The 14,243-nt window shown below is 36.6% G+C and overlaps 1 protein-coding gene across 2 annotated transcripts in view; it reads right to left on the reverse strand.

The window, feature by feature from the left end:
* Positions 1 to 7,981: 7,981 nt before the first annotated feature.
* LOC127862888 (pancreatic lipase-related protein 2-like) overlaps positions 7,982 to 14,243 on the reverse strand; it is a 36,171-nt gene continuing 29,909 nt past the window's right edge. The window contains exons 7-11 of one of the 2 annotated variants that reach the window (XM_052402150.1): positions 9,862 to 10,104; positions 9,579 to 9,690; positions 8,768 to 8,968; positions 8,291 to 8,446; positions 7,982 to 8,114 (exon numbers count right to left, since the gene is read on the reverse strand). In XM_052402150.1, the coding sequence (XP_052258110.1) occupies positions 8,332 to 8,446; positions 8,768 to 8,968; positions 9,579 to 9,690; positions 9,862 to 10,104 (671 nt within the window). In that variant the 3' untranslated portion in view covers positions 7,982 to 8,114; positions 8,291 to 8,331. Of the gene's footprint in view, positions 8,115 to 8,194; positions 8,447 to 8,767; positions 8,969 to 9,578; positions 9,691 to 9,861; positions 10,105 to 14,243 lie in introns of those variants that run through there. The other variant, XM_052402149.1, reaches the window with a different exon arrangement.

The following is a 14,243-nucleotide window of genomic DNA, read 5'->3' on the forward strand; positions in this document are numbered from 1 at the left end:
GCTTTGCCTTCAATATGAAGATCGACTATTAAGATTACTCATTTTAAACCAAATAAATTGTAACAAAGTTAAGGTTAAATATCACACTTCTCCATATTTCAACAGAAGCTCAAGTGGTCGAAAATCAATTCAAATGTGTATTTGACCAAATATCAATGCACATTCATACAAACAATTTTTGTTTTATCATCTTTATTCGTTTACCATTTAAAAGTGAATTAGTTTCCCAAATGAAGTTTATTTCTAATTTTGTCCTCCAAATCGGAACGGAGCGAATGTCAATGTGGAGTGCTTACAAAACTCTAAACTTCTAGTTTTTGGACTATTTGGTCGAGTTATTTGATAAATATTAGAACAACGTTCGACTTTAATGATATAAAATATCAAAGACTTATAGAATACATTCTATAGGTCTTTGAAAATATGTTACAATCAAATACAAAACCCCTAATTACACTGAATATTTTAGATTTACGAAATGTGTGTGTCTCGTACGTTTATGGTTTGTTAATATCGAACGAGTCTTTTTAAAAGATGTGTTGCACGGATCTGTATAGAAAGCATATTTTGTTGATTATTGCTGTCCGGCTAATACTGCAGTAATTATTACACGCGCTCCTCAGCTTTTCCACCTAAGTTCAATCCCAAAGCCCTTGACATTCGAGTTTGGTTTGCGGTCACCGAACTGGGCGGAGAGGTTTCTAAATTTAATATGTACAAAACATAGCAACTATAAGTTGCAGTCATTACTCAAAATGTATCCCCAATTTCGTGAATCTGAAGAGATAAGAGTGCTTAGACACTCACAGAGTCCTCTCAAAATGCGGGGTCCTTCCTCGAGTACATGGTCGGTTTCAGCTTTTAAACATAAGCATGCGGGGACCTTCCTCATGTACAGGGTCGTTGGCAGCTTTTCAACATCAGGGCGACGTTTCAACATTAGTGCCGCGATGCGAGGACCTTCCTCGTGTGCAGGAGCGTTTGTGGCTTTTCCACATTAGGGCTGCGATGGAGGGACCTCCCTCGTCTACAGGGGCGTTGGCAGCTTTTTACATTAGAGCGGCGATGCGGGGACCGTCCTCGTGTACAGGGACTTTGGCTGCTTTTCAACATTAGGGCGGCGATGCGGGGACGTTCCTCGTGTACAGGGGCGTTGTCAGCTTTTTTACATTATGGCGCCGATGCCGGGACCTTCCTCGTGTACATGGGCGTTGGCAGCTTTTCGAAATTGAGGTGGTGAGGCGGAACCTTCCAGGGAAATACTATTTGCATTAATATTGTTATAATGTTCCTATTTGATTGGCCTTAGACATTAATAAGCATGCAATTACTGCATGTTTTTTATATCACCTTTTTATGTAAATGATACAGTGTCATAAATGCAAAAATTACAATCATATAAAGAAACACTGATCAACAACATGTCAAACATTGCCGAACATTGTCAGATCATTATAACAGAATGCGTTCATATTGGTATGGGCATTCTGCAAACCACATACCTGTATGTAATGGTTAAATTAACCCATTATGGCATATTCTATCGGAATGAACATGAAGCCAAAGTTGACATTTACTGGATAAGTTGGTACACGGACTCTATACGCTCCGTCGTGGTATACTCAGTTTTCATATGTAAATACATTTTTAGAATAAAAATGAGTCCCAGATAAAATCGTTGAAACAATGCTTTTCAATTGTATCTTTTTGATTATTTACAAACAAAACAAATATGTAAACATATTGGTGATATTTTCTTGTATGTGTATTATCTCGATGTCTGTTTAATTTGACATTGAATTTTTATTCCACAGACTATTTTCATAGCTGTGAACTTTATTTATAAACAAGCCTCTCATTTTTTATCCCGACGCTTTTTGAAAATATTGTGCTTATCTCCGTCGTCCGTATGTGCGTACGTCTGTCAGTCCGTCCTAGCCACTATCTCCTCTAACATTATAAGCACTAGAACCTAGACACTTACACACATGGTAGCTATGAGCATATGTGCGACCCTGCACTATTTGGAATTTCGATCTGACCCCTGGATCAAAATTTATGAGGGTGGGGCCGGGTCAGAGATTTTCACTCATTTTTTTATGTTATGTTCTTAAACATTGGCCATAACATTGCAATATTGAAGAAAGCAACTTCATATTTGGCATGCATGTGTATCTCATGGAGCTGCACATTTTGAGTGGCCAAAGGTCAAGGTCATATTCAAGGTCCAAGGTAAAAAATAAATCCAAGGGAAGTAATAAGCTTTAAAGGGAGGTAATTAATGAACCTTCCAAATGATTTTTTTTTAATAAATCAAAGCGGCGCAGTAGGGGGCATTGTGTTTCTGACAAACACATCTCTTGTTTTATGTTATTTTACATTAACTTCTTTATTTCTACACCGAGTTACTTCCAATTGATACTGAACATCTCTTACGACAACACGCCCAAATACGGTCAATCTCATGTATGCATGGCACTGGGGTACATCCCTGGGTAAAACACGCGGCGTGGGTATACGCGTCGGCCTCTGACGCGCCATTTATAGTTAGCATTTGTGAAAATAACATTTGCCTTTGTTTAAATGCAAAATGGTTATCTTTGAACCCCTTGAATTAATTATGATCGTTACAAGTGTAAAGACGATCATGTGTTTGGTACTGGTCAATATCTGATTTATGTCACATGGTCCGTTGAATGCCACGGATTAAGGGCAAGTATGAGGGGTTGCATTGACCAGCGAAAGAAATGCCAATTACTTAAAAAACGATCGAGGGAGGGACAGTGTAATTTTATTGACGGGACTGCTGATTTTGTTCAATATTATTACTGGCAAAAATATTGGTGCTGCGACCTCCTCAACTGCTGCTCCATGGCCGACGCCCGACACACTTTATAGCGTGTACACTGTATGGTTTTACTTAAACGCCACTGCGTGCAAAAGCGATTGATTATCGCAAAAGAGTGCCATAAAATTATGCCTTTGTATGTCCTTTAATAAAAGCATTTTGTTCAGTAATATCAATAGCAAATTCCTGTATGTATGGTATTTAAAGTAAATTATGTGCTAGGTTTGGTAGTTATATGTTTGTTTTGTTGTTATTCCAGCAAACAATTTGTTTTACCAAAATGTAGGTTAATCCGCACACATTTTAGAAAGATTAAACAATTTGAAACTAGCCGTTAACAATGTTGATTTTAAAACAAAGAGTTTTTATTACAACTAAATTTAAAATATTTTTAGCTCACATGAGCACAACGTGCTCATGGTGAGCTTTTGTGATCGCCTTTTGTCCGTTGTCCGTCGTGCGTTGTGCGACGTCAACACTTGCCTTGTTCACTCTCTAGAGGCCACATTTATTGTCCTCATGCATTATCTTCATGCAATTCGGTCAGAAGATTGGTTTCAATGATATCTTGGATAAGTTCGAAAATGGTTACGTTTGCTTGAAACACATGGCTGCCAAGGGGCGGGGCATTTTTCCTTATATGGCTTTATATGGCTATAGCAAAATCTTGTTAACACTCTAGAGGCCACATTTATTGTCCGATCCTCATCAAACTTGGTAAGAAAATTCATCCCAATGATATCTTGGACAAGTTCAAAAATGATGTCGGTTGGTTGAAAAACATGGCCGCCAGGGGACGTGGCATTTGTCCTTATATGGCTATAGTAAAACCTTGTTAACACTCTAGAGGCCACATTTATTTTCCGATCTTCATGAAACATGCTCAGATGATTTGTCCCAATGATATATTGGATAAGTTCAAAAATGGTAACCTTGGCTTGAAAAACATGGCTGCCAAGGGGCGGGGCATTTTTCGTTATATGGCTAAATATGGCTATAGTAAAATCTTGTTAACACTCTAGAGGCCACATTTATTTTCCGATCTTCATGAAACATGCTCAGATGATTTGTCCCAATGATATCTTGGATGAGTTCGAAAATGGTAACCTTGGCTTGAAAAACATGGCTGCCAAGGGGCGGGGCATTTTTCGTTATATTGCTAAATATGGCTATAATAAAATCTTGTTAACTTTCTAGTTTGCTCAATCTTCAAGAAATTTGGTCAGAACATTTGTTTCCTGTGTAGTAAAGTTTGGTTTTATTATGTCAATATTATGTGACATTAACTGTATTATGTAATATTTCATAGCACAGAATGTTCATAGTTAACATAACTGGTTTAGTCATTAACACTAATGATAAGCCTTTCAAATAAGAGATAACTGAAAGAAAGACAACGTGTACATGATTTTGCAGTATTTATGCAATATTTATCTCCCTTATTTAACCTGGTTCAGTAATCTATTTTTAGTTCAGCTCTGGAATTTGGGAAGATATTGATCATTGATAAATGCAATGTTCTGAGGGAAAATTGACTACTCTGCCATTGATCTCTTCTGAACTGTATAAAATAAGCTGTTTTGGCTGATTTAAACACCTCTTGATGCTTTCTTGAAAAGTTAACAGCTCTTGAAAAAGGTTTGAATTTTGAAATAATTAAACTCTAAATTATTTTTAACACCAGCAACAAGACATTTTGGCATTATTTTCAAAATTATTCTTATTAATTAGATTATTATTTTTTTTCTAAATTAGAAAGACTATATTCTATTTCAATAACTTTAGTTATTTTTTCTTATTTTTACATTTAATTCACTGAAGTTTCCTGATCTCCATAAATATTGTTCTTTAGATTAAATTAGACCTATTTTGTAAACTAGATTTTGAAGCACTTTCTAGACAAACAGTAACTTATATTTATATCAGTTTTTTTGACAGAGTTTGAACTTCTTTTTACATTCATAAAGGTATTTGCTGTATGTAGTTCATTTTTGTAACGATACTTAGATTCTTTAGACTTGGCGTGTACCTGTTCTTTATTTTCTGTCATTGTTCTTCATTTTCCGAGTTCTTGGAATAAAAATAAGTTATTTTTGCTAAAGCTGCCTTGGTTTTCACTTATAAATAAATTCTTTGAGTGTATTTAGGCGTCCCTGACTGAACGCCTTTAGTTAATTGAATTACAACCAGTCAGTATAGTCATCCTGACCGGAAATAAGAGTTTGTCAAATAAGTATTTCCGCATTACATTAGTGCTCAGAAAGTTACATAACTTGTAACCGTCCTGTGACCGGTTCATTTGCGTAAGCGAAGGAGACCGCACTACCACACCTGGATAGGACAGTTAAGTTCGATAATGGTTTGGATCGGTAAAAAAAAAACATGGCATCCAGGGGGGGGGTCTTTTTTCTTATATTTATATAGTAAAAGAGCTTGTGCTCTAGAAGTCACATGTTTTGCCTAATCATTAAATTTTGTCAAAACATTAGTTATGTGGATGTCTCGGACGAGTTTGAAAATGGTCATGATTAGTGAAAAAAACATGGCCGCCAGGGAGTGGGGCAGTTTTCTTTATATGTTTATAGTGACAACATGTGAACAGTCTAGAAGACACATTTTTTTCCCAATCTTCATGAAATTTGGATATATCTTGGAAGAGTTAAAAAATGGTTCAGATCTGTTAAAAAAAATATGGCCGCCAAGGGGCCATTTGTTGTTCATTCTTCATGATACTTGGTTAGAACATTTGTTCAATTGATATCTTGGGCTGCAAAGAACAGGTCATTTCTTTTTATCTCAGGTGAGCGACTTTGGGCCTTTCAGGCCCTCTTGTTTAAACATTTTTTTTTCTCAAAACGAAATTATGCTCTTCATAACACTAGCTAAAAAGCAAGCGCAATTTAAACAATTTAACGTGATATGGTGAGTACTTTTTTTAACAATCGCAATACGAAATTCAACATGAAATTCCAGACAGCTAAGAGTAGCGGTCTTAACAATATATTTGGGTATATCGGTTTAGCGGAAACATACTTTAAACGCCTTAAATCTCAAATGTCCAATACTTCATATGCGTATATCAATATAATTTTCTAATCAAATCGTATTCGATTGACGTCTTCCTCATACAAATGTCACTTCAACCTTAGCTACGAGATATTTATTTATATCCTCCAAAATTAACATAAATAAATGCTAATCTGGTAACAAGATTGGGGCGGAAATTGGAACAAAAGAAAGTAAATTACAGGAATTCGCGAACATTTGCTTTAAATATTCAAATGATCTTCGTCTTTAACGACGCTCATTCCCACCTTATATACACATATCTTTATGCTTTTTTCTGGATGCGACAGTTAAACATGTAGTCAAAGTTCATTCAAATAACTATATAATAACTTTTTTAATAACTAACATCGTTAGTTCCATTTACGCTATTGTTTCCATTTTCATTCTACGCCATTTGATTTAAAATACCTTATAATAGACATTCCACGTTGTAATGCACACACGTTTAAAGATGCTGATGACTATTGTAGTGGCTGATGGCCGTTGTGAAATTATTGCTTCTTTTTGGCATGTCCATATAGTCCAAAGAGGCCCGTTTCAACCTTGTGATGGTTCGACTGTACTTGTATTCACAGGTGGTAAGCTTGTGGCTATGATATTAATTAGTGAAAGCATACTTTTGAATGATAAATAATCATAATATAACGAAAAATCAACTTTTTTGAAAAAACAACAACAAAACAACAGGGTGCATCACTTTGAACAAACATAACTTCATCAATTGAGCAGCGATTTTCATGAACCCGGTCTTATTCAACGCATAAATGAATTTCCCCTCTGAAAATGTATAAACCTTGTAATATTTCTACAAATGTGTGGTCAAAATTCAAGAAATTGCACGATACACAACTCGAGTGACCTACTTGAAAGCGATCAGAACCGATTCATGAATGAAATCTTTAGGTGTAAAGACACACCTTCGCATTGGACCAATGAAATGACTCGTGTGTTTAAAATGTCGGTTAGTTAAAATGTATGTAAACAAAGGTTTCAAAAGGCGCTGGACAGTTACTTGTTATGCATAATGCAACGGCAAGCACGGTAAGAATGTTTTTTCATACGTTTTTATCGAATTATGGTATCGAGGTCCGCGGACTTTGCACGGAAAAATGCCCTTTACTCCGTGAGGATTTCAGTCTTAGATCGGGTCTGATCGATGTCCAGTAGGTCAAGCGAGTTGTGTATCATGTTATTTCTCAAACGTTGACCCAGCATTTGTTAACATATTTCAAGACATGTACATTTCCAGAAAGGAAATTCATTTCATCGTTAAATAAGGCCAAGATCGTGAAAATCGCTGCAAAATTGGTGAAGTAATGGCTGTTCAAAGCAATGCACCCTGTTTTCGGGCGATTTCGAGTTGAATACCTTGTTATATATATATATATATATATATATATATATATATATATATATATATGTATATATATATATATATATATATATATATATATATATATATATATATTTGATAGTGATATTTTTCTTCAGAAAAGTTGATTTTTCGTTATAATATGATTATTTATCATTCAAAATGATGTTTTAACTAATTAATATCATAGCCACACGCTAACCACCTGTGCTTGTATTTTGACAAGCGTGTAATGTGTTGTCTTATCGTTGACGTGTCTGTTTGAAAGGCTATCTACTCGATCTATAGTGTTGTTTTCTCACATAAGACTTTTGTCGTGGATAATGTATAGCGGATACTTTCTCTCAGATCGTTCTGATGCGCTGGTAGGTTTGAAGGGCGCTAACACGACAATTCGCTAAAACAACGATTATACCCACCTTAACGACACATGAAGGTCCTTGGTGTTTTGGTGTGTCAGCACGTTCTGGCGAGTTGGCGGGCTTTACAGGCGACACCACTACAACACGCAATGTATATTAGTCCAAACGACAATAGTAGACTAAAACGTTCTTTCGTGGTTTGGAATGGCGACCTAACGACGAATTGCCAAAGCTAAAAGTTACCCGGAGAAACGACATATAAAAATACATGTACACATTATTTTCACATGTGGTCATGTTTAGATTGACAAAGGACAGGTTTTTGTTCGTTTTTTTTTTAAATCGGCAAAAATTATTACTTACCAGAGGTTTTCCCTAGTGTCTTTATCGAAATTAAATTATTTATGACTTTGAGTACACATCAAACATCCATCGGAAGTTATTTTAATAACAGCATGTACTCCTGAAAATGATATTGAAGTAAACAAGGAACAAGACACCGCCGGAAACGGTTAACATGTAAAAATATAACCATGTTGAACGCAACTTTTATAATGCTTCTATTCTAAATTGCAATTAAATGGGTGTACCAACATACCACAACAGTAACGGTTTGACAGTTATTGTATGAATCATTACATTTGTATTCAAGTCAATAGCGTGGTAACATCTGGTTGACATTACTGGCCGGACAGTATGGGTGCATAGAGGCACTGGTTCGGGTCCGTGGTAAGCCGGTCGAGTCTGATCGTGTTGCCATTGGAGATACGACGGTGATCCCCACAAAAATGCACGCTGCAAATGAATGAATAATATAATACAGTTATATGGAGGTTAACACCTCGAGGATTTATTATGAGGGCTTTTCATGTTAATACACGCTATTGACGCATTGTGAATTTGAAAGAAAACAGACCTATCATTTCTAAAATTATGATAATAAATGTCACATATGTAAGCGACATTATTTTACACGAATTATTTAAATTAAAAATGGTAATATCCATTGACATGAACTTGGTTTGATCCTAGAGCAATCGGTTGTGTGCCTTTTGTTTTGTGACTTTATCCCCTTGATGAGCGCATCTATGAATGCTAATATATGCAGACATGTACCTTCGACCGTCATCGGCGGTTGTCACGGTAACCATCGAGATGGATACTGAATACGGCGTGGCGTTTCCGGAGGACCACCACCACCGGTAACTCGTGGGGCGCACGTACGTTACGCGCACTGCAGTGACGTCATCGAGGATTTCACGATCCACAGTATATACGTCACGTCGTTCCCCGGACTGGAACGGATTGTAGGTGTCACTGAAAACAACATAGTTTATAATGACCGCGTGTAATGTATGTTCTGTTAAAAAATATGTCAATATGATGTGCAATTTGAAATTTTTTAAATTGTCAGCGTTCGATTGCGTTTTTAACAGTAATAGTTTCTATTTTTTAATGGCACTTTAAGCATTCTTGACAGGAAGCAAGTCTTTTTATTTAAATCGCAGATCGCGTTTGCTCTGTAAAGAAATATCAATTTAAATGAGGTACACTTTATACAAATCTATTAGCGTTTGATTGTCACTTAAAGCATTTTTCGCAGGAGACAAGCCTCGATGAACGTGAACATTCATGAGACTTAACATGTTTACTCGCAGTTAGCAAAATCGCTACCGTTCTTATTCTTACAATACACCGTACACATTGGTGTGTTTGAAAAAATGGGGTGTTTTAATAATGACTGATGAAAAATTGATTGCTGATGCAGTATGCGCCTGTTTTGTGTAACAATATCTTTAAATATGTGGTTGTATTGATTGAATACGGAAACATGACTTTGAAAGAACGATGTAATTCGAAAAAGAAATAGACGTTAAAATATTATTTTTTATAAATATCATGTCCAACCAGTTGAAAGGGTTTAGACCTGTTAAAGGAGACGGAATCGGTTTTCTGGTCGCGACCAACCATCTCAACAGTCACAACCCCGGAGGTGCTGGGCATGTTGCCAAACTCGATTGTCAAGTGTTGACTCTGGCCTTAAAAGAACAAGGATATACTGTAAGTGTTCATCTTGCGACGTGTAAATGCATGTTTGTGTCGGCCAATGAGAATTCAATATAAATATATATAAGACACACATAGAGAGGGGAAACTGTGTCTTGATGTTCATGCAAACATCCATAAAACGTAGCAAGCGAGTTATGTACCACAGTACGGCGTTGTTCCTCTTGTTCTAAGGAAGTACTTTCCCCTGGCCTTGGGAGTCTTGTCCGCGTGGTATCCCATCCTGGGACACACCCCGAGGGGACAGCGGAGGCAGCTCGCCGCGTTCATGTCCAGTGCCTCAAGGCTGGAGCAAGGGTGGCCGTAGAAGGCACACGTCGACAATATGGACTCCGTGAACAGAAAAATGGCCCGACTGTGGCTACAGCTGAGCTCATCCTCCGCCCCTATTATACGGTAAAGCATGTGTTATCAATAAGATTGTATAGGAACACTTCCAAAACAGTGACACCAAAGTAAACGATGTGTGTCTCCATCAGTGAAAAAAATACACCGCAAAAAGTAATGCAACCAAATCCTATTGCTGTAGCCGAACACATATCTTGGTAATGCAACCAAATCCTATTGTTGTAGCCGAACACATATCTTGGTCATGCAACCAAATCCTATTGGTGTAGCCGAACACATATCTTGGTAAAGCAACCAAATCCTATTGCTGTAGCCGAACACATATCTTGGTAATGCAACCAAATCCTATTGCTGTAGTCGAACACATGTCTTGATAATGCAACCAAATACTATTGCTGTAGCCGAACACATATCTTGGTAATGCAACAAAATCCTATTGCTGTAGCCGAAAACATATCTTGGTAATGCAACCAAATACTATTGCTGTAGCCGAACACATATATTGGTAATGCAACCAAATCCTATTGCTGTAGCCGAACACATATATTGGTAATGCAACCAAATCCTATTGCTGTAGCCGAACACATATATTGGTAATGCAACCAAATCCTATTGCTGTAGCCAAACATATATCTTGGTAATGCAACCAAATCCTATTGCTGTAGCCGAACACATATCTTGGTAATGCAACCAAATCCTATTGCTGTAGCCGAACACATATCTTGTTAAGTAGACTAAGAGTATCACATAACATGTTTAAAATGCTAAATGATTTTATGTGATATAATAATTATTAAAGATTTGATCTCGTGACATAGCTTTTGACTATATGACCCAGATTTTAACTTTGCGTATAAAGGTCAAGATAAACAGGACTATGTCTCATCTACGAGTGTGTAAGAGTTTGTTTTTTTCTCTCTCCGATTTGGCCTGGTTACCTTTGGATCGAGATAAGCATTCTGCAAAGTTATTGTTAAGATAAACATTCTTATCACGTTGTATCAATATGAGACATAAATATGACTTCTAGTGCGGTAACAAGTTTTCATCTAAGCGTTGACTTTGTGAACCTGATTTTTAGCATACATATTTAACCAAGACTCAAACTATTCACACGAAAGGCGTAGACTTCACCAATGTAAAAATTCGAACCATGTTTCAACAAATTGAGCCATATTGGCTTCTAGAGTGGTAACACGTGTTAACTAAAACATACCTAGTGAAAAAGTTTTCGACCTTAATAATCAGAGTTCAAACTTGGCCTATCTATTGTCAGCATACACATTCTAGCCAAGTTTCATCAATAATGAGCCAAAATAGAATTCAGAGATTGAGAATTCAGAGAATGCCCCCCCCCACACACACACACGACGGCACATGATTGGAGCCGGACAAGTCCATTATATCATGCGGTAGTTTATATTTTATATTGTAATCTAACAAAAAGACAAGGGGCCATATTTCAGCCAAACCTTGTGGCAGCCGAAATTTCTTTCTTTATCGTCATCAACACATCAAGGTCATTCAACCATGAACGTTTGAGCGGTATCCACCCAGCAGTGCAAGGCGAGTTGAATGCACACAATTTGGAAATTATATATTCTATGATGAAGAAACGGAATATGTCGTTTGACCTATGTCTCCGTTGCTTGATACATAATATTTTGTTTGGCCTATGTCTCCGTTGCTTGCTACAGAATATGTCGTTTGACCTATGTTTTCATTGCTTGCTACAGAAAATTTCGTTTGACCTATATATCCATGGCATGCTACAGGATATGTCGTTTGACCTATGTCTCCGTTGCTTGCTACATAATATGTTGTTTGACCTATATATCCATGGCATGCTAAATAACATTTCGTTTGACATATGTCTACATGGCCTGTTACAGATATGTGGTTTGACCTATGTCTCTGTTGTCTGATACAGAACTTGTCATTAAACTTTGTCTCCGTGAAATTCTACAAAACATGCTGTTCGATTTGTGTCTCAGTGGCCTGCTATAGAACATGTAACTTAACCTATATCTCAGTACCCTGCTATAGAATATGTCGTTTGACCTATGCCTCTATGGCCTGCTAAAGAATACATCGTTTGACCTATGTCTCCGTTCTTGCTATAGAACATGTAATTTAACCTATATCTCAGTACCTTATTATAGAATATGTCGTTTGACCCATGTCTCAATGGCCTTCTAAAGAATATGTCGTTTTACCTATGTCTCCGTTGCTTGATATAGAACATATAATTTAACCTATGTCTCAGTGGCATGCAATAGAATATGTCGTTGACATATGTCTCAGTGGCCTGCTATATAATATGTCGTTTGACCTATGTCTCAGTGGCCTACTATAGAATATGTCGTTTGACCTATGTCTCAGTGGCCTGCTATGGAATATGTCGTTTGACCAATGTCTCAGTGGCCTACTATAGAATATTGATACACCCCAGGTGTAACAGTTGCACTTATGGTAGTTTCTTGTTGAGTCGTGGGTTCTTTAGAGTCGTGATCACAGAGATCGCGTGAAATTACGTGATAGAACATTCCCACAATATGCAGTCTTTACAGAAAAAAGTTTTGACCTGGTCACCACACAGTTGGAAGTAACGTACCCTAAATATTTTTTAATATATCTTTTTTAGGAGCCCAATATACTCAAATAAATATATAAAATCATGTTTAATGAGAAAAAATTGACAAAGAGCCATGAAAAACATCCCTACCCTCTGATATTGGAATCATGTTGAATAAAATCATGTTTAAAGAGAAAAAATTGACAAAGAGCCATGAAAAAAATCCCCACCCTCTGATATTGGAATCATGTCGAAGATTTATTCGGGTTGACAAACGGACTGGAAATATTGCTTGGTTATCGACCGACTGTGAGTTAACGGCTGGACAGATTTTTTTAAGTTAACTTTTTTTGAAAGGTTGTCCAATTGCCCATAAGAGGATCAAGGGATGCTTTGAATTAAAGATACTTTTGACATTTTTGCGGCCTGCGAAGACAGGTCTATGATAAATTCTAGTTAAGGACCTTGTTATGATTCAAATATCAGAGGGTGTGGATTTCTTTTCATGGCTCTTTGTCATTTTTTTTTCTCATTAAACATTATTTTATATATAAATTTGAATATATTGGACTCCTAAAAAAAAAAATATCCAGGGTACGTTACTTCCACCTGTGAGTTTAAAGGCTATTTATAGATATGCAATTCTTGAAATTGGGATAGCCAATCAGAATACACGGCTCAACATAAAAACATTTTCAAGATGGTAGTTTGACACTGTCATGACAATTGATTATTTATTATTATTACTGGCGATAAACATTTGGAAAAAGCAACAACTATAAAGAACAAAAGTTAATAATTATGTTTATATGATTCATAGTCATAATTTTTTTCAAATATTTCTGATGTAATCACTTTATGAAAATTACCCACGACTCAACCAACATAGATATAGCATACCTGTTCAATTGTCTGCCTCTTTAAGTTGTTCATTCTATTCTGGTGACATTATGTGACTATATAAAACAATTGACACATGTACACAACTGAGTCTATATAATCTAAACATCACCATAACTTTTATCTAGCGGTGAGCCATCCATTTGAATACTTTTTTTTCATTGTTTTTTCTAAATAAGGCGCCATTTTGTCTCATTGTTATGACATGTTGTGGCTGACCTGGAGAGTTGTTGCTGATCTGTCGGAAGCGCGTTGGCGCATGCGTAGTGACGCGACGCCCAGAGCGAGACGAGGAGCCAACGAACGGACATTAAAAAAGTTGTTGTAATTGTTAATAAATTGTGATATATTACGAGCAAGTTATACAATATAGTTATACGGAAAGCAGATAGAATACAACAGTATTTTGTAAATGACGTCATGTATCGTTCTAATTTCTTGGTCATTATTTTTGGTTAGTCACGTCACTGACCAATTTTGGTCACTGGTGCCCAGAATTCTGGTCATTAATTCTTTCGTTCTAAATTGCCATCATACCCAGACCAATGTGGTGTATGCACAATATGACAGTTCCTAATTGATTGTTGTTGAACTTGGTCATTCTTTGCATCTGGAGATGTGTATGCCAAGTCAAGTTGCAATTGATGGTGCAATGATTCCTGTCTATAATTTGCAGAGTAATTTGTCATTTTTACATGTATT

This window comes from Dreissena polymorpha, chromosome 16 (assembly GCF_020536995.1).
Source record: "Dreissena polymorpha isolate Duluth1 chromosome 16, UMN_Dpol_1.0, whole genome shotgun sequence".
NCBI classification, from domain to species: domain Eukaryota; kingdom Metazoa; phylum Mollusca; class Bivalvia; order Myida; family Dreissenidae; genus Dreissena; species Dreissena polymorpha.